General features: G+C 37.2%; 1 protein-coding gene across 1 annotated transcript in view; it reads right to left on the reverse strand.

Moving 5' to 3' along the window:
* PDE3A (phosphodiesterase 3A) overlaps window positions 1–22467 on the reverse strand; it is a 355000-nt gene that overhangs the window by 138718 nt on the left and 193815 nt on the right. The window contains exon 2 of the mRNA XM_065940638.1: window positions 2868–2918. Within this exon, the coding sequence (XP_065796710.1) occupies window positions 2868–2918 (51 nt within the window). The remainder of the gene's footprint in view (window positions 1–2867; window positions 2919–22467) is intronic.

Here is a 22467-nt window from a genome sequence, read left to right on the forward strand (position 1 = left end):
GGCTGTGGTGGTGGATCAGTCACTAAGTCATATCCAACTCTTGTGACCCCATGAACTGGAGCTCTCCAAGTTCCTCTGTCCATGGAATTTCCCAGGCAAGAATACTGGAGTGGGTTGCCATTTCCTTCTCCCAGGGATCTTCCTGACCTGGGGATCGAACCCGTGTCTCCTACCTTGTAGATGGTCTTCTGCGTTGCAGGCAGATGTATTACTGCTGAGCCACCAGAGAAGCCCTTTCATCTGAATACAGAGCCCAAAACAGTATCTCAAGTATCCGTCTGAAATTCCCTTTTGGGATTCCCACCTTCACTTCTCACTCAACAATGAGAACACTAATCTCACTATTTTCCCTGTGAACAGGTCTGGGTTACTGGCACTCATCTGTGAAGTACAGGATTTCAAACTCCTGACCCTCCTTACTTCTTCCTCACCTAATAAAAAAAAGTGACATTCTCCAGATCATTCCTTCACAGGAGTTCCTGCAACGGTCCCTAGCCAGTCAGGTTTTATAAAGCAGTTATAAAGAAAATTCACACATATCCAAACAACCCCACACTTTGCCAGTTCAGACTCTTTCCTCAGGCTTTTTCCTTTCCCTCTGTACACTTCTAAAATCTTATAACACAACCTTGAAGGCTCACCTCAGACACCACCAAATTTTTCCATTTCTACTAGGCATAAATCAACAATCTGCCCCACCTAAACATTTATCATATTTTGTTTATATAATTAATTTTACATCTACCACTCTGCCTTATAGGCAGATTATCTACTCAAGTATTGCTCTATTTCAAACTATACCTTGTAAGCTCTCAGAACACAATAAGCTTGTCACTGGGTTTTCCCTCAGACTGAGACCTACCACAGTGCCGTCCACATAGTAAGTGGTCAAAAACCTGTCTTCAATTAAACTAAATCTTTTCTTTTCTTAAAGAGATGGTATTTGAGTGAGGCCTTGTGGTATTAGTAAAATACTTAGAGGTCTGTATTCAAATGCAGTCAGCAATTCCTTTCAAATGGCTGAAAGGCTTTAGACGTATTGTTCAAGGAAGTAATAGCAAGATAAGAAGAGATCAATGATCTAAAACATAAATACAGTGTCTTTTTTGCCCCCTTTGGTGGGGAATTAGAATTAGAGGTTTTACCATGTGCTTAATTTACCTAGAATTTCCAAATAAACTATTCTGTTGTAATTGGTATCTTTTAAATTTTTGGGTGCGTGTTCTTGCTTTTCAAAACACTTATTTGCTTTTTAATTGGAGTATAATTGCTTTCCAATGCTGTGTAAGTTTTTCTGTGCGACAATCTGAATCAGTTATATGTATACATACTGTTTTTGCTTTTGACATTGACAATTTTTATCTGAGTTGAGAGTCAAGGTGAGATAAAGGGATACTCTATTGTTGTTTAGTTGCTAAATCATTTCCAACTCTTTGTGACCCCATGGACTGTAGCCCACCAGGCTCCTCTGTCCATGGACTATTTCAGGCAAGAACACTGGAATGGGTTGCCATTTTGTCCTCCAGGGGATTTTCCTGAGCCAGGGGATCAAACCCACATCTCTCGTGTCTCTTGCATTGGCAGATGGATTCTCTACCACTATGCTACATGGGAAGCCCCGTTATCCCAGAAACCTGGGGTTTCTTGCTGTTGCTCATCTTTACCTTTGATAGGTCTAGAATTACACATAATTTACCATGTATTCATTACCAATCTGGCAGCAAATTCCGATTTAAAATATTACATGTGTACAGAGGGCGAGTTGTTGGAGAAAATAGAAAGGGAGAAGTAAGAGTAAGGGAAAGTGAGACCTAAATTCTTCTGGGTAATGCTGATTTAGTTGGACTGATTTATATTATCTACTCATCAAATTGATATCAGACAGAAATGAAAACACAGCTATTAAACTTGCCACTAAAAACAAATGACTGACTTGGTTGTACTTTCTCAGTGACCTAAATTAATCTGTTATCTATGAAAACTTAATGACAGCACAGGTCATGTCAACTTGGTAAAACCCTGGGGAGAATTTCATATTTCAAAATGACTTTCCATATGCAGTAATGCACATCCAATTCTCTTTCTCTTAACCATATTTTTAGTGTCATTTTTTATTTGGCATGTTTATAGTCAGGTAAGTGCAGGCAACTAAGAGAAAAGTGATTTTTCTATTTCTTCACAAAGTACCCTAGGAGGAGAGATAATTTTCTCAGTGTAAAATTCAGCCTTTATTCTGTCAGGCAAAGTAATTTTGAAAGCAAAACAAACCCACATTGTCTAATTAGGTCATTAAAAAGCATAAATGCGTCATGGAAGATTTCTCCTTGCCTAAGACATAAAGTAAGACAATGAGAACAGTCTGGTAATATAGAAAGGTTTATAATTTGTTTCTTTTTCTAAATAATAGGTCCTTTCATCTTTCTATTTCCCTAAGATGAAGACAGTTCATTTAGAGACAAAATCTCTAATTAGTTCAGGGTTTACTGTGATTATATTTCAAAATATTTAACCAAAACCAGGAAGATAGAGACAAGAAGAAATACATAGAAAAATTATCAAAGGAAGTGAATAAAATCAAGAGAGTAGGTTGCTGATCAAAATAAGTTCTGCAGAGATGAGATGAATAGAAAATCTCTATTCAGAGGAACACGAACACAACCAATCTGGGATACTGAAAAGCTCTTCAGAGGAATACACTGGTATCTGCCCTTGGGATCTGAAACTAGACTTTAATTACAGCTAACTTAAATAAAAACAAATGGCATGACTGCTGTGCCTCTTCTTCTCTGTCTTTATTTCTTGAGTTTTAGAAAAGCCATGGCTCCAAGTGTTAAGCAACAAAATGCAAAAAAGGAAAAGAAACTTACCTGTGATCCTCGTGGCCCTCGTTTGTGGTCCCATTCTGAATGCCCCATGAGCTGCAAGACAAAATAATAATGACAGTAAATTAAATGATACCTATTTTATATGTCAACAACTTATAGTCTTTCTTTTTTTTCATTTATTTTTATTAGTTGGAGGCTAATTACTTTACAATATTGTAGTGGTTTTTGTCATACATTGACATGAATCAGCCATGGATTTATATATGTTCCCCATCCCGATCCCCGCTCCCACCTCCCTCTCCACCCGATCGCTCTGGGTCTTCCCAGTGCACCAGGTCCGAGCACTTGTCTCATGCATCCAACCTGGGCTGGTGATCTGTTTCACCCTAGATAATAGTCTTTCTTTTATAGAATAATAGACTTTTGAAACCTATGTTATAATGTAACGTATTAAATAGCTTTAGCCTGCCAGACTCCTCCGTCCGTGGGATTCTCCAGACAAGAGTACTAGAGTGGGTTGCCATGCACTCCTCCAGGGAATCTTCCCGACCCAGGGATCAAACCTGCATCTCTTAGGACTCCTACTGGTAGGAGGGTTCTTTACCACTAGTGCCCGCTGGGAAGCCGCAGAGGTCAAGACAATATAGTAATGACAGTAAATTCAATTCAGTTCAGTTCAGTCACACAGTCGTGTCTGACTCTTTGTGACCCCATGGATTGCAACACGTTTCCCTGTTCATCACCAACTCCCAGAGCTTACTCAAACTCACGTCCATTGAGTTGGTGATGCCATTCAACCATCTCATCCTCTGTCATCCCCTTCTCCTTCTGCCTTTAATCTTTCCCAGCATTAGGGTCTTTTAAATGAGTCAGTTCTTCACATCAGGTGGCCAAAGTATTGGAGTTTCAGCTTCAGCATCAGTTCTTCCAATGAATATTCAAGATTGATTTCCTTTAAGATGGACTGGCTTGATCTCTTTGTGCTCCAAGGGACTCTCAAGAGTCTTCTCCAACATAACAGTTCAAAGGCATCAATTCTTTGGCACTCAGCTTTCTTTACAGTCCAACCCTCACATCCATACATGACTACTGGAAAAACCATAACTTTCACTAGATGGATGCTTGTTGGCAAAATAATGTCTCTGCTTTTTAATATGCTGTCCAGGTTGGTTATAATTTTTCTTCCAAGAGCAAGTGTCTTTTAATTTCATGGCTGCAGTCACCATCTGCAGTGATTTTGGGGCCCCCAAAAATAAAGTCTCTCACTGTTTCCACTGTTTCCCTATCTATTTGAAATGAAGTGATCGGACCGGATGCCATGATCTTAGTTTTCTGAATGTTGAGCTTGAAGCCAACTTTTTTACTCTCCTCTTTCACTTTCATCAAGAAACTCTTTAGTTCTTCTTTGCTTTCTGCCATAAGGGTGGTGTCATTTGCATATCTGAGGTTATAGCCATTTCTCCCAGCAATCTTGATTCCAGCTTGTGCTTCATCCAGCCCAGCATTTCTCATGATGTACTCTTCATATATGCTAAATAAAAAAGATGACAATATACAGCATTGACGTACTCCTTTCTTAATTTGGTACTAGTCTGTTGTTACATGTCCAGTTCTAACTGTTGCTTCCTGACTTGCATACAGATTTCTCAAGAGGTAGGTCAGGGGGTCTGGTATTCCCATCTCTTGGACAATTTTCCACAGTTTGTTGTGATTCACACAGTCAAAGACTTTGGCATAGTTAATAAAGCAGAAATAGATGTTTTTCTGGAACTCTTTTGCTTTTTCAAAGATCCAACGGATGTTGGCAACTTGATCTCTGTTCCTCTGCCTTTTCTAAATCCAGCTTGAACATCTAGATATTCATGATTCATGTACAGTTGAACCCTGACTTGGAGAATTTTGACCATTACTTTGCTAGAGTGTGAGATGAGTGCAATTATATAGTAGTTTGAGCATTCTTTGGCATTGCCTTTCTTTGAGATTGGAATGAAAACTGACCTTTTCCAGTCCTGTGGCCACTGCTGAGTTTTCCAAATTTGCTGACATATTGAGTGCAGCACTTTCAAAGCATCATCTTTCAGGATGTGAAATAGATCAACTGGAATTCTATCACCTAGCTTTGTTAGTAGCGACGCTTCCTAAGACCCAGTTGACTTCGTATTCCAGGATGTCTGGCTCTAGGTGAGTGATCACACCATCGTGATTATTTGGGTCATGAAGATCTTTTTTGTATAATTCTTCCGTGTATTTTTGCCAGTAAATTAAAATCGTGCCAGCAAATTCTTGACAGTAAATTAAATGATACCTATTTATATGGCAACAATTTCTACTCTTTCTTTTAAGGAATAATAGGCTTTTTCAAACCTATGTTTTAACAGTAAGGTATCAAATAGCCCTGACTAATATAAATTAACATATCTAAAGTAATACAGCTCTTTTTAAAAATTCTTTTTTATTGTGGTAAAAGTCACATAGCATGCTTTTTAAACCATATTTTAAACTATATATTTCTATGGCACTAAGTTCATTCACATTGTTGTGCAACTCTCACCATCAGCCATCTCCCTAATCTTTCACTTTCCTTAACTGACACTGTACCCATTAAACACTAAGTCCTCCCCAACCTTGCCCCTATCCCTTGCATCTAACAATGCACTTTGTTTGTATGAATTTAACAATTCTAAGTACCTTGTATAGTGGAATCAAAAAGTATTTGTCTGTACCTACTGTATATTAGAATGCATTTTTAAGGTTAACTTGTGTTCTGCAAATGGATTGAAAAATAAAATCAACTTCTGGCTTGATAGCTAATATTTCAATTACTCACTGTTTTGAAGATATTTTAATACCACTGTGTGACTAAACAAGTCTGCTAATGTACAGCTTTCCTAATCTTTGTCAGGAACATTCTAGAGAGATGTTATACCATGTTAAGCTTTATTTACAAGGCATAAACTTCTAGTTTATTAACAAAATATCCTGCAGAAATCTACTAGTGCAGCCTAGCCTACTGTCAAAAATGATAAGAACCAGAAGGCCAAAATATTTCAATAATTTTAAATTGCTTTGATAAATCACAAAAATATGAGAGTTCTAAGGAGCAAAAATTATTTAATCTGAAATATGTCCCCAAAGTTACAAATATAGATTTTTATAAAAACACAGACTATAAGATATTATAGAGTTATTTCCAGGGTTGTAACAGCACTGAGCTACTTTGCTTCAGATCATGATATTTATTTGCCAAAAATAACATTTACCATGAAGAATATTAAGAAAATGCAAGATGTCAACCAAGAGGAATAAAATTCCATGTCTCTGTCTAGTCACTCACTAGTCATGTGTACTAATGAAAAAACTCCTTACCAATAAGAAGCTGTTATGCTAACAAGACATGTTGTAAAGCATGTTTATATATATTAGCTTTTCTTTTCAACAGCACTGACTCCTCAGTAGATAAACAGAAGACAAAGAAACTGTTCATAATAGCAACAAAAAGTAATATGCTCTTGAACATTATCAAGAAATGTTTGATGATCATACACAGAAAACAGTAAAGCTTCACTGATGAACATAAAATGCTCCTGTTTGAGAAGTTAATTCAATAAATTGTGTTAATTTCTACCCAAATAAATTTATAGGTTTAACTCAATTTCAATCAAAAGTTGTCTGCATTTTTTAAAGATATTGAAAAAAAAAAGAACCTAAATTTTATCTTAGAGAATAAACCAAGAATCAAAGTATCAGAAGGGGCAAATATGCCCTAGTGGTTATTAAAGTATATTTAAATAATAAAATTTAATTCAAATTACACGATAATGATTGTGGACAGTTCTGAAATAAATTCAAGTATATGTTTAACAAAAAGAGAAAAAGAAAACACAAAAATTAATGAGTTTTTGATGAATTATTCAACCAATGGAAAAAAGAAAAAATTATGGAGCTGAACCTTATAAGATACATAAACTCTAGGTAGATAAAAAGTTATTTTAAAAAGATTAAACTGTAAGTAACAGAACAAAAGGAAAACAAATACTTAAACTATCTTGTAATAAAAAAAAAGATTTTCCAAATTAAAAAAAGTCAGATCAACTGATCAAGATACCTAAAACCTTCAAGTGCTTTCACAAATGTCACACTGGTAAAATGTCGGCAGTAAATGGTAGGTAAAGAATAACATCTTCAGTCCAATAAGAACTCTACATATTTTAAAGAAACACAACCCTAGTAGATAACTGGAAGAAAGGATAAGGACAATTTACACAATAAATATCAAGTCAAGAGGTTTATGGGAAATAACTAATTTTATTAGAAGTGAAAGAAACTCAATATAAACAATAACAAAAAACTGCTGTTGCCTACTTTATTTGAAAATTGCTTATGTTGAATACTAGGTGAGGATTTAGGGAGATAAGTGTACACATATATTGTTATTATATAGAAAACATATATACTGAGATATACATGCATATATATACAACACACTTATATAGACGCACAACATATATGTTAATTTTAATACATACTATATACTCATGAACTCCTTAATGCCAAATTCAGACTTAAATTGAAGTGGGGAAAACCACTAGACCATTCAGGTATGACCTAAATCAAATCCCTTATGACTATACAGTGGAAGTGAGAAATAGATTTAAGGGACTAGATCTGATAGACAGAGTGCCTGATGAACTATGGATGGAGGTTCGTGATATTGTACAGGAGACAGGAATCAAGACCATCCCCAAGGAAAAGAAATGCAAACAGGCAAAATGCTGTCCGAGGAGGCCTTACAAATAGCTGTGAAAAGAAGAGAAGGGAAAAGCAAAGGAGAAAAGGACAGGTATTTCCATTTGAATGCAGAGTTCCAAAGAATAGCAAGGAGAGATAAGAAAGCCTTTCTCAGCCATCAATGCAAAGAAATAGAGGAAAGCAACAAAATGGGAAAGACTGGAGATCTCTTCCAGAAAATTAGAGATACCAAGGGAACATTTCATGCAAAGATGGGTTTGATAAAAGACAGAAATGGTATGGACCTAACAGAAACAGAAGATATTCAGAAGAGGTGGCAAGAATACACAGAAGAACTGTACAGAAAAGATCTTCACGACCCAGATAATCACGAAGGCGTGATCACTCACTTAGAGCCAGACATCCTGGAATGCGAAGTCAAACGGGCCTTAGGAAGCATCACTATGAACAAAGCTAGTGGAGGTGATGGAATTCCAGTTGATCTATTTCAAATCCTGAAAGATGGTGCTTTGAAAGTGCTGCACTCAATATGCCAGCAAACTTGGAAAACTCAGCAGTGGCCACAGGACTGGAAAAGGTCAGTTTTCATTCCAATCTCAAAGAAAGGCAATCCCAAAGAATGCTCAAACTACCACACAATTGCACTCATCTCACATGCTAGCAAAGTAATGCTCAAAATTCTCCAAGCCAGGCTTCAGCAATATGTGAACCGTGAACTTCCATATGTTCAAGCTGGTTTTAAAAAAGGCAGAGGAACCAGACATCAAATTGCCAACATCCGTTGGATCATTGAAAAAGCAAAAGAGTTCCAGAAAAACATCTATTTCTGCTTTATTGATTATGCCAAAGCCTTTGACTGTGTGGATCACAATAAACTGTGGAAAATTCTGAAAGAGATGGGAATATCACCACCTGACTTGCCTCTTGAGAAACCTGTATGCAGGTCAGGAAGCACCAGTTAGAACTGAACATGGAGCAGACTGGTTCCAAATAGGAAAAGGAGTACATCAAGGCTGTATATTGTCACCCTGCTTATTTAACTTAATGGAGAGTACATCATGAGAAACGCTCGACTGGAAGAAGCACAAGCTGGAATCAAGATTGCCGGGAGAAATATCAATAACCTCAGATATGCAGATGACACCACCCTTATGGCAGAAAGTGAAGAGGAACTAAAAAGCCTCTTGATGAAAGTGAAAGAAGAGACTGAAAAAGTTGGCTTCAAGCTCAACATTCGGAAAACTAAGATCATGGCATCCGGTCCTATCACTTCATGGGAAATAGGTGGGGAAACAGTGGAAACAGTGTCAGACTTTATTTTTTTGGGCTCCAAAACCACTGTAGATGGTGATTGCAGCCATGAAACTTAAAGACGCTTACTCCTTGGAAGGAAAGTTATGACCAACCTAGACAGCATATTAAAACGCAGAGACATTACTTTGCCAACAAAGGTCGGTCTAGTCAAGGCTATGGTTTTATCAGTGGTCATGTATGGATGTGAGAGTTGAACTGTGAAGAAAGCTGAGTGCTCAAAAATTGATGATTTTGATCTGTGGTGTTGGAGGAGACTCTTGAGAGTCCCTTGGACTGCAAGGAGATCCCACCAGTCCACCCTAAAGGTGATCAGTCCTGTGTGTTCACTGGAAGGACTGATGCTGAAGCTGAAACTCCAATACTTTGGCTACCTCATGCGAAGAGTCGACTCATTGGAAAAGACCCTGATGCTGGGAGGGATTGGGGGCATGAGGAGAAGGGGACGACAGAGGATGAGATGGCTTGATGGCATCACCGACTCAATGAACATGAGTTTGAGTAATCTCCGGGAATTGGTGATGGACAATTGGAGGCCTGGCATGCTGTGATTCATGGGGACGCAAAGTGTTGGACATGACTGAGTGCCTGAACTGAACTGACCTGATATACTATTAAATATCCATACCTTTGATCAGTAGATAAAATTTTCAAAATCCAGTAGTTATACTGTGCTAATCACTGCTGTCCAACATAAGGGGAACTATTCAAAAAATTATAGTATATAAAACAAAAGAACATAGCAATTAAAATTTGACTTTTAGAAGCTTTAAAAATTACATGAGAAATGCTCATGGTATAATAAGTGAAAAATACAGTTAAGTAATTTTAAATTACTCATTTTTAATAAGAAAGTCAATTATTATAAGCCTTGGAATTACTGTAATGATTTAAGTATAGTTTGGCTAGCACACGATCCTGGGTGAATTAGCCAAAGACAGTCATCATGTAAAATTGAATGCTTGCATAGGTGATCTGTCCTTAATGCTTTAAATTTTCAATTTGTAGATTTATTAGCATACATCTGCCAGTAAATATTCATTAATGGTAATTTAAAGTTAATTATAAGATTAAATATTAATCAACCAATGAAAAAGTCTGATTCAGAAACATATAAAGTAAGAATATTTAATTAATTATTCACTAGAACTATCAAAACCATTGACACATTTTAGTCATCTTACTGAAATTCTGGGAGTATCTTTGATTCATAATAGGGAGATGGGATGCTTTCTTTGGCAATTATAAAGAGATGGTAAACCTGGGTACTAGAATGATAAAAGAAAAATGATTTCTAAGCAGAAGGCTTACTTTCTCCTCTCTTACTATTTTGTCTAGTTCGTCTCAAGAAAATAGTTTATAAAATGTTGTTATGACCATTATCTTCTCGCTAGTGAATTTAAACTAGCAGCATAATTTGGTAAATTCTACTATGCATGAGTATAAAAATAAAAAGAGGTAAATAAATAACAAACATACTTTGTAATCCACTTATACTAATTTAAGGGAGAATATTTAATGATGACAAGTGCTAAGTCAAGAACATAACATTTCTCCAAGATCAGAACTAAAATAAGAAAACTTAGAATTCACTGCCCTCTGCCAATAACTCTCTTAAGGATGACTTTTTGTCAAACAATAAAAACATTCCAAATGTGACTCAGTTGGGTCTTCACTTACTACACAAGAGAATTTGATAATTTATAAACTAAAACTTATAAACTTTCAATAGTTTCACTCTCTTCTTTAAATAAAATATAAAATAGTAAATATACTAAATGTGTTATGTATCAGACAGAGTTATTTCCTTGCAGTACAGAATAAGACTAATGAGAAAGATTTAGGCCAAAGGAATTCTATTTCATTGTATCATTATATACTTATATTATGTATTAATATCATTGTGTGTGTGTGTGTGTTTGTGTTAGTTGCTCAGTCGTGTCAGACTTTTTGTGACCCCATGGACTGTAGCCCACCAGGCTCCTTTGTCCATTAAATTCTCCAGGCAAGAATATTGGAGTGGGTTGTCATTCCCTTCTCCAGAGACCTTTCCAACCCAGGGATTAAACCTGGGTCTCCGGCATAGCAGGCAGATTCTTTACCATCTGAGCCGTCAGGGAATTCCAATCAATATAATTATTATAATATTTTTAAAAATCTGAGTTGACCAAGCATGTGGTAGTATTTCAAAACGATACTGCTACTACTTTTTTAAAGGTAGTTAAAAGTTACAGTAATCTACATGCTATGCAAAATATTTAAAAAATAATAAACTTTGAAACAGTGAATGAGATGCTGGAATGTCCTCTATTCAATATGAGAGGGAAAGGAGAGTAACAAAAGAGTTTTGCCCCTTTGGACTTGAGGAAATCATACAAGGGCTTTATCACTAAAAACCTATTTTTCATTAAAGTAATTTGAGCCAAAATTTAACATTATCTCAGTGTTGAGTGCATGAGGTTTACTCTAGTATTTTCTCGCATTTGTTTATTAAATGCTGAGAAAGAGGTTGGCGGGGTGGAAGGGTACTGGTTAGGGTGTCAGGACCCTATTCCTGCCCAAGATCATTGCATACCCAGCACAGGTGAGGGGTGAGTGAGGATCAGCTTCATAGTAGTAGATGATAGCCTCTGAAATGTTTACACTATTTACATTACTTATTTTACAGTATTGTCCTCAGATCATGGATCCAAGACTAAAATGTACACCATTCTTTCAGCATCATTTTTTAAAAAGCTATTCATAGTATGATAAACTGCCTGACTTTTTTAATACTACAGATTATTTAAATTAAAATGAAGCATTTGACTGCTCATCAGTATTTCCATTAAAGCAGAACCATAGACTAAAAGTTTTGAAAGTACAGTGATACCTCCCTAGCCCCACTCTCTTTACTAATGATCAGGACAAATGAAAAAAAAATTAGTCAGTTATAATAAATACTGAAGAAGAGAACTTGCATCCTAAGTCAATGAATTGCAGAATTCTGTGCAAATTGATGTTGATGTCACACCAGGGAGAAAGTCAAAACATCCTTTGAATCAATGGGTAGAATCAGTGTTAAGTTGCAGATGTCCACTGTAGTCATTTGATATTATCACGGGATTAGATGAAAAACAGAAACGGGATATGGACAGAAGTAGACTTTGTGGAATCATTTTTTTTCTTTTTGCAATTGAATTCGTATGCACTAAATGTTCAAGGTAAGTGAACAGCAGTGGCCCCCTAGGCTACTCTGGGAAAAGAGAAAGTTTATTAATACGGTATGATACTCTTTTTGGAGGAGGAATTCTTCTGATTTTATAATCTGTTATACAAAGGTTCTAGAAATATAGGAGAGAGAGAGAGAGAGAAAGTAAGACTAAAACGTGAATAATAAATAGGAAATTCAAATATATTCTGTTTGATAAAGAGTACAGGGCTTCTTAATTCAGGAAGAAAAAAATGTCTATCTCTCACCTTCTATTAATATTAATTAATCACCTTCTATTAATACCCCCTTGGCTATTTAACTGTGATTACTCCTCTGGGTAATAATATTTTAATAAACATCTTACCAGGAAATTTGAGGACATACAGGTCACCAAGTTTATGACTCCACATGGCAAACAGAAGGAATTCTCTTTAAAACTGTATACCTTTCCTTCATTCTCAGTTCCCACTAATCAGGATGGGTAAAAGAAGATGCTTATATTTATTCACAGGAAACAAAATATACTTCCTAGCAAAGAAACATAATTTGTTACAAAAAGCATTTTGAAAATCCTAACTTCCTTGACACTAAGTAATTTTCATCCTTATGGAATAAATTCCTCTTTTATTTTTAATAATCAATTTCTACATCACTGCCTTTAGCTAACAGAATGTTACACAGTACTTAGTTCCAAGGAAAACAAAACTGCTGCCAAACATGGAATTTAAAAAGTTCACAGGGGAAGCAAATGAGAAGTTAGCATGGAAACAAAATGGTTTCAACCAAGCAAAGATATTTTTAATAATATCATGAGAAAGGCAGATAGCTGAATGTGTGTTTCTGTAGGCAAAATATTTTCCTTTCTCATTTATATTTTTCCCTGTGCTATGTTCTCCTATTGTTTTGTGTGTGTTACTATAATCATGAATGTCCTTTTAAGGACTTCTTGGATGAAAAATCATCACCAGAGCTATTACTAAAGGGATGAAAGCTGTAGGAAACCACAACTGAATGCAAAATTATATATACATATATACATATATATGTATATTTTGCATATCTTAAAGAGGCAAGAGGTTTCAAATATGAAAAAATATAATGATAGAGGGTAACAGTCACACTGTTATCCTCACATTACTCTCAAGTAAACCATTCTTCTACTTCGTTTGTTGAAAACCCACAGAATGGGAGAAAATATTTGCAAATGATGCACCCAACAAGGGATTAATATCTAAAATATACAAAGAACTCCTACAACTCAAAAAATGGGCAGAAGACCTAAACATACATTTCTGCAAAGAAGACATACAAATGGACAAAAGGCACAAAAAGAGATGCTCAACATCAGTAAGTATTAGCAAAATGCAAATTAAAATGAAAATGAGGTATCACGTTACACAGGTCAGAATGGCCCTCATCAAAAAGTCTACAAATAACAAATGCCAAAGAGGGTGTGGAGAAAATGGAATCTTTCTCTTCACTGTGGGTGGGAATGTAAATTGGTACAGCCACAATGGAGAACAGTATGGAGGGTCCTTAAAAAACTAAAATAGAGCTACCACATCCCCTGCTCCAGTGTTCCTGCTTGTAAAAGCCTATGGGCAGGGGACCCTGGTGGGCTGCAGTTCATGGGGTCGCAAAGAGTCGAACGTGACTGAGCACACACCGTATAATCCAATAACCCCACTCCTGGGCATATATCCAGAGAAAACCATAATTCAAAAAGATACATGCATCCCAATGTTCACTGCAGCACTGTTTATACATATATATATATCAGAATCACTTTGTTGTACACCTGAAACTAATACATTTTAAATCAACTATATGTCAATAAAAAATAAATGAATTTAAAAAAAGAAAATTACTATTTTTGAAAACATAAAAATAATATATACACATTGATTTATATAAGATTATGTATATAGTATAACATATATTTATTATTATATATTTATTCATAGTCTATAGCACATACAGGGAAGTATAACATAAAACTCTCTTTTTATTTAACACTATTCACTAAACAAATATTTCTTGCATGCCTATTATACACAAGAAATTATTCTAGGCATAATCTATTATCAGTGAACAGACCAATATGCATCTGTATTCTCTTGGCTCTTACAGTTTTAATGAAAAGAGATAGAACATAAATAAACATAAACCAGGAGATGATAAAGCTATAAAGATGCCTACAGTAACATAATGGATAGAGAACGGGTGGGAAACTGCGGGTCGGGGCTGACAACAGAGCTAAATTTTATGTAAGTAGACCAGGGAAGTCCTTTCTGAAAAAGTGACATTTAAGATGCTTGCCATGAAATTAAAAGACGCTTGCTCCTTGGAAGAAAAGCTGTGACAAACCTGGATGGCATATTAAAAAGCAGAGACATTACTTTGCCAACAAAGGTCCATACAGTCAAAGCTATGGTTTTTCTGGTGGTAGGAATGTGAGAGTTGGACCATAAAGAAGGCTGCTGCTGCTGCTGCTAAGTCGCTTCAGTCGTGTCCGACTCTGTGCGACCCCATAGACGGCAGCCCACCAGGCTCCCCCGTCCCTGGGATTCTCCAGGCAAGAACACTGGAGTGGGTTGCCATTTCCTTCTCCAATGCATGAAAATGAAAAGTGAAAGTGAAGTCGCTTAGTCGTGTCCAACTCCTAGAGACCCCATGGATTGCAGCCTAATAGGTTCCTTGAGGCATCCATGGGATTTTCCAGACAAGAGTACTGGAGTGGGGTGTCATTGCCTTCTCCTAAAGAAGGCTGAGCACTGAAGAATTGATGCTTTTGAACTGTGGTGCTGAAGATGACTCTTGCGAGTCCCTTGGACTGCAAGGAGATCAAATCAGTCAATCCTAAAGAAAATCAGTCCTGAATATTCATCAGAAGGACTGATGCTGAAGCTGAAGTGCCAATATTTTGGCTACTTGATGTGAAGAGCTGACTCATTAGAAGAAACCCGCTAACCACCCCCCACCCCGCCCCCCACAATCCCTGCAAAAAAAGAGAAGAAACCCTGATGCTGGGAAAGATTGAAGGCAGGAGGAGAAGGGGACGACAGAGGATGAGACGGTTGGATGGCATCACTGACTCAATGGACATGAGTTTGAACAAGCTCCAGGAGATGGTGAAGGACGGGGGAAGCCTGGTGTGCTGCAGTCCATGGGTTCGCAAAGAGTCAGACATGACTGAGCAACTCAACCACAACAACAAAGATCAGGGAAGTCCTATCTGAAAAAGTGACATTTATCAGAGATCTGTATAAAGTGGGAGAGTTGACAGACAGGTATCTGGGGGCAGGGCAAGCAAGAGAGAAGACACAGAAGGTGCAAGACTGTGAGATGGGAGCGGAAGTGGTAGAGCTGAGGAGCAGCAGAGCATCTGCAGCTCAAATTTCATTGGATTTTTTTTAAACATTGTCTAGAAGTCTAGTTGCTTTCCCATGCTGTGTTACTTTCTACTGTTCAGCAAAGTGAATCAGCCCTATGTATCCACATATCTATCGCCTCTTCTTGGATTTCCTTCCCATGGAGCTCACCACAGAGCATCTTCGAAATCATAGGTCTCTATTTGGAACTTACTGCCTTCCTCTGGTATGAAATTGTCCAAAAATGTTCATCATTAGCTCCACTAATTAAAAATAACAAAGTACACTGTCTAGACAAATACTCAAGGACCAAAGATTCTCCCTTCCCCCATCTCTAATTCAATTTTATTCATTACAACAGGATTTATGAAGCATATACCATGGGCCACAAAGGCACCCGTGTATTAGTCAATGTAGTACATAGTATAATTGTGTTGTCCCTTTACACATGGGTTTTGTTTTTCAAGAGTCATAAAATGCATAAGAGCAGGAGTTGCTTTTTAACTGCAATTACTACGAGAAGCCCAGGACTTTCAATTTCATAAGCAAATTAAAGCTCTTCTTTACCCTTGGCATGTCCCCTTTGAATTCTTCCCTAGACATACTTGTTTTATAATCTCCTTAGTTGCTATGTTTTTACTCTCTAGGATTCCATGTGGGAGAATGGGCCTGGACTACTCATTCCCCTGAGTGCAGGGCCCACTGGGGAATCCCCAGGCATGGGAGGGTTGGTGATGGATAGATTCTTGGAGCAGCGCAATTCCTATCCAGTCCTCAATGTTTCTTTACTTGGCCACTTATTACCAGTGGAGTAAGAAGGTCAAGGCTACGCTGTGCTCTATTGTAAGGGAACTGGAAATCTGTAAATTTAATCATAAAGGAGGGTAAATCTTTCTCAATATCATTTGCATGAGGTTTTTTGAGACCCTAAACCCCAGCAAAGGGCCCTGGAGGGTTTGGTGACAATGTGTGGGAGCCTCAGGGACTTTCTTAACAGCTTTGGCCTAAGGCCCAAGTCAAATCCAGACTTCCATGGGCCTCCTGGGAGACTCCACCAGCCTCCATTGGGTAAACAAGATACCATCAGCAAATTCTGTTCTCAACCACAGGCCAGCTTCACCCACTACCACTTTATCACATCCATCCACAGCCAATCCAGTCCACTCTACAAGGAATCATCAAGTGATGGGGACACTGCTGAAGGTCTAAAGTGGGGACAGGACATGGTTACATCACTAAAGTATCCATCAGGTATCTCAGCGGGTGTCACAGAGCTTTTAATTTACTTATTTTTTGGTGGCTGTTACTATGCCTTGCCTTTTACTCATTGGGTTGGGGGTGTGGAGCAGAAATGAAACTTTTTTCAGGCTTAAGGTCTTAACCTTCATTCTTCAGGGATCTTTCCCAAGATCTAAATTTCCTTTTTCATTATTCCCCAATTAATTTAGCTTTCTCCTATTCTCTCCATCTTGACTCTTCAGACAATTTAGCAGAAAAACAGGATTCTTTAGCCTTTACCCTCCTTAGAAAGAACTGAGAGGCTGAAAACAGTAAAGCATTACATGTGACTGAAATCAGGGGATATGTTTTCCTTTCCCAGTTGGTGATAACTACCTAAATTCCATTCACTTGGCAGAGAATAAATCCCTGAACCTAACTCAGCTTTCCAACTCAGCAGCCAGTATAAATTTCATAAACATAGGGGAATGAGAAAACTTCAAATAGAAAGACATATTCTAGAGTTTGAAATCTCAGCCTCTCTACTGACTGTAAGTCCTGTATCTCTTTCTGATAAGGATGATGATGATGTTCCCACACTTTGGGAATATTTCCTTAATTCTATTTCTGTCCCTCTTATCAAAATTACAATCACTACTCTAAACCTATATGTAGCTATTGATGCTGCAAAGCTTCCTTTATTTTTACTTAATATATCCTGACTATCTTGATTACATGGAATTTTTTGCTAATTTGCATTTGGGGTACTAAACTACTAATAATGCAGTCTCATCAGTTTTGGGCTTAACCAGTAGGGCTTCTCTGGTAGCTCAGCTGGTAAAAAACCCACCTGCAATGCAGGAGACCCTGGTTCCATTCTGAGTCAGGAAGATCCCCTGGAGAAGGGATAGGCTACCCTCTCAGTATTCATGGGCTTCTCTGGTGGCTCAGATGGTAAAGAATCTGCATGCAATGTGGGAGACCTGGGTTGGAAAAGATACTCTGGAAGAGGGCATGGCAACCATTCTTCTCTGTAGAATCCCCATGGACAGAGGAGCCTGGCGAGCTACAGTCCATGGTGTAGCAAAGAGTTGGACATGACTGAGTGACTAACACACACACAGTGTTTCCTTATGAGATATTTTAGAAAGAAATGGAAACACTGTAAAATAAACTTGTGAAATTTTGCATAATATAATAAGTACTTGGATAATCCAAATACATATTAACAGTATTAAAGTTTGGTGAAGTATTAAAAAAAAGGAACTCAATTCAACTAATGTTTTAAACATACTTGACCACAGAACACTTTTTTCAAAACAAATTAACAGCTTTCCATGGAACACATTCTGAGAAACTTATAAATATTGCTTAAAGTTTTCTAAATGCTTTTCCAATACATTATTTTATTTCATTATGAAAAAATGGATGTGTATGACTCCTCCTTTATAGCTATGAGTCAACAGAGGTAAAATTAAAATACAACCACTAGGCTAGTGGCTAAATATGGATCAAAATTTAGGTCTGCTGACTATGAATCATACACTATTTTTCTGTAAAATGTTTAACAATGAATAATTATTGCGTTCAAATCAAGTGTCAGGTCTCAGTCAACTTGGTCAACTAAGTATGTGTATCTAAGTGTGTGTATGTAACTAAGTATGTATCTAAGTATGTGTATATAATTAAGTATGTGTATGTGTATCTTTGTGCATGCTCAGTCCTGACTGATTCTTTGTGACCCATGGACTGCAGCTCACCAGGATCCTCTGTCCATAGAATTTTCCAGGCAAGAATACTGGAATGGGTTGCCATTTCCTATTCCAGGAGATCTTCCCAATTCAGGGATCAAACCTGTGTCTCCTGCATTGAAGGAAGATTCTTCACCACTGAGACACCGGGGAGTCACACTAGTACACTGGTAAAGAAAAAAAAAATCTCATAGGATTTGATTTGTCTTCATGGGACTCATGGTGGTAGTTAACGCAGTAGATTTAATTCTCCACAATCCATTTTTCAAGATTGCTGGGAGACAGATCAATAACCTCAGGTACGCAGTTGACACCACCCTTATGGCAGAAAGCGAAGAAGAATTAAAGAGCCTGTTGATGAAAGTGAAAGAGTAGAGTGAAAAAGTTGGGTTAAAGGTCAACATTCAAAACATCTCACCCTTGAAGCATGTATATTATCTAGGGTGAAACAGATCACCAGCCCAGGTTGGATGCATGAGACAAGTGCTCGGGCCTGGTGCACTGGGAGGACCCAGAGGATAGAGGGAGGTGGGAGGGAGGATCGGGATGGGGAATACTTGTAAAACCATGGCTGATTCATGTCAATGTATGACAAAAACCACTACAATATTGTAAAGTAATTAGCCTCCAGCTAATAAAAATAAATGAAGAAAAAAAGATCAACATTCAAAAAACTAAGATCATGACATCGTGTCTCATCACTTCATGGCAAATAGATGGGGAAACCATGGAAACAGTGACAGACTTTATTTGGTGGGGTTTCCAAAATCACTGCAGATGGTGATTGCAGCCATGAAATTAAAAGATGCTTACTCCTTGGAAGGAAAATTATGACCAACCTAGACTGCATATTAAAAAGCAGAGACATTACTTTGCCAACAAGGGTCCATCAAGTCAAGGCTATGGTTTTTCCAGTAGTCATGTATGGATGTGAGAGTTGGACTATAAAGAAAGCTGAGTGCTGAAGAATTGATGCTTTTGAATTGTGGTGTTGGATAAGACTCTTGAGAGTCCTTTGGACTGCAAGGAGATCAAACCAGTCAATCCTAAAGGAAATCAGTTCTGAATATATATTCACTGGAAGGACTGACGCTCAAGCTGAAACTCCAATACTTTGGCCACATGATGCAAATAACTGACTCACTGGAAAAGACTTTGATGCTGGGAAAGATTGAAGGAGGAGAAGGGGAAGTCAGAGGATGTGATGGTTGAATGGCATCACCAATGCGATGGACATGAGTTTGAACAAGCTCCGGGAGTTGGTGATGGATAGGGAAGCCTGGCATGTTGCAGTTCATGAGGTTGCAAAGAGTTGGACATGACTGAGAGACTGAACTGAGTTTTAACATCTTTGAAAACTGTGGAATAAAAGAAAAATTTAATTTCTTGGAAAAGTCTATGTAAATGTTAAAAATCAATCATATATTTCAATATTGGCTACGGAATTATCTTAAAATGTATACTAAATTATATGCCAGAGTTTGTTATGCCAAATTCTTTATTAGTACATATTATTCATTCCTGAATTCACCTATTCACTCTTTCATTCATACACCCTTTCAACAAGTATTTATTGGGTACCCACAATATCTAGCCCTGTGTTCTATGTCCACATAATAAATGTGGCCTACTGCACACCGCATGGCACCACAGGATTTTGAAGTACCCTTAGAATCATTGATAAACTCTAGTACAGTGGTCAGGCATGTGGGTTCTAGAGACTTGATTTACTGGTTCAAATTCCGTATCTGATGCTACAGTCAATTTTACTGGATACATGATCTTAGTTTACTTAATGTTACTATCCCTCAGTTTCCGTATCTCTACTATTTAGATATGCAGTGTGTGCATGCAAAGTCGCTTCAGTCATATCTGACTCTGTGTGACCCTATGGACTGTAGCCTGCTAGGCTCCTCTGTGCATGGGATTCTTCAGGCAAGAAATTCTTCAGCCAACTGGAGTGGGTTGACACGCCCTTCTCCAAGGGATCTTCCCAGCCCAGGAATCGAACCTGAGTCTCTTACGTCTTCTGCATTGGCAGGCAGGTTCTTTACCACTAGTGCGACCTATGGCATCTGGCTCTGTTATGATGGAAATTGCCATATATACACTGCTATGTGTAAAACAGACAGCCAGTGGGAAATAGCTCTATAGCACAGGGAGCTCAGATTGGTGCTCCGTGATGACATAGAGGGGTGAGATGGGGGAGTTGGAGGGAGGCTCAGGAGAGAGGAGATGTCTGCATACTTATAGCTGATTTGCATTGTTGTACAGCAGAAACCAACATAACATCATGAAGCAATTATTCTCTAGTTAAAAATTTAAAGAAAGCTTGAAAAAATGACTGCCAAAAAAAGGCTTAGTATAGTATCTAGTATGTAGTAAGTACATAATGTTTAATGTTACATATTAATTTATTTTTAGTAATTACATAATTTTATTGAGATGTTATTACATTCTAATTCTTTAAGAAAAGTATAGTTCAAAGGATATACATGTGGTGCTGGTGATTGTTTAGTCGCTAAGTCATGTCCCACTCTTTTGCAACCCCATGGAATATAGCCTACTAGGCTCCTCTCTCCATGGGATTTCCCAAGCAAGAATACTGGAGTGGGTTGCCATTTATTTCTCCAGGGGATCTTCCTCCTGATTTAGAGATCTAAATCTCATATCCTGTTTGGCAAGCGGATTCTTTACCACTGAGCCCCCTTGGAAGCCATACATATGGTCACTTTGAGAATCCCATGGACAGAAGAGCCTGATGGGCTACAGTCCATGGAGTCAGAAGAGTCGGACACAACTGAGCGACTAAACACAGCACAGTACTTTCAAATGGGTCATTTATTAATTGGAAAACAAATTTCCGATGCAAGTGATAGGCCTAAAAACAATAAGCAAATAAAATTAAACAAACACATAAAATTCATGTAAAAAGTTCTAAAATAACCACAATAAAGTGCTTTTAAGTACTGAGCAGCAAAACAAAATGTAGTTTTCTTATGAAATATTAAACAAGGCATTAAGGCTTTAATTTACTAACTCTATCAACTTCAGATGAAACCCAGATCGCTGAGTAGCATTGAATGTAACCATAAATCTGCATTTTAGAGCTTGTTCAACTACCAACTGGTACTACCTCTGCCAATTTGGGTAATTGATCAGAAATCATTCCAAAAGCAATTTCACTCATTATTTCTAGCTCTTCACCTGTGGTCTTTAGAATGGATCTTTCTAATATTTCTGTTACCCTATATATTCAGATTCCATTTCTATAACGCCTCATTCAAGGCTATCTTCCCCAGAAAGTTATTAAAACTCAGTCAAACCTCATGACATGAGGGCAACTTAATGAGATTAATCTATCAATAAAAACTTGATCTTTCCTTAGAAGAAAAAATGGAAATCCTAGGGAAAATAATGAAACCTAGATAATATACCTTAGTTGTGGCAAAAACATTAACTCAAAAGGTCTCACACTTGGATGGCTTTAAGGTTTTTTTTTCTTAATCAAGCATTCTCATATTGTTTGTGGTGTAAACAACATGTAACTTCTTAAATTGTAGCATTAAAATTAATAACATGTGCTGAAAAATGGGAAAATTACTTTGATCGCCAAATCACATACTTTTGTGGACGTATAATAATATAGATAGGTCACTACTTAGTTTTTAAGGTGTTACATAAAGCATCAAAACTAATTAAATTAGGGCAAAATTTCCACTTAACCGTCTTCCTTAGAAATGGTCTTAAAAACCAATAGTCTGACTTTAAAAAAATCTCAATAATTCATGACTTAAAAAATTAAGCTCATTTTAAGTCTGATAAATGACATAAAGTACTGACTTCATTTTCATACAATTTCCTCAATGTGAAGATTACTTTTTCCAAAAGTGTTTTTTTTGTTGTTGTTAAAAACTTTAAGTCTTATTTTATTCAATGCTTTACCTATGTTTTTCATCAGTGCCAAGAAAACTTCAGCAAAATGATGAAATTCCAAACATTTTCCATGCTACTAGTCTTTCTCAAACAGCCTCACTTAGAGGGATTGT

This window comes from Muntiacus reevesi, chromosome 1, assembly GCF_963930625.1.
Source record: "Muntiacus reevesi chromosome 1, mMunRee1.1, whole genome shotgun sequence".
In the NCBI taxonomy this organism is placed as follows: Eukaryota; Metazoa; Chordata; class Mammalia; order Artiodactyla; family Cervidae; genus Muntiacus; species Muntiacus reevesi.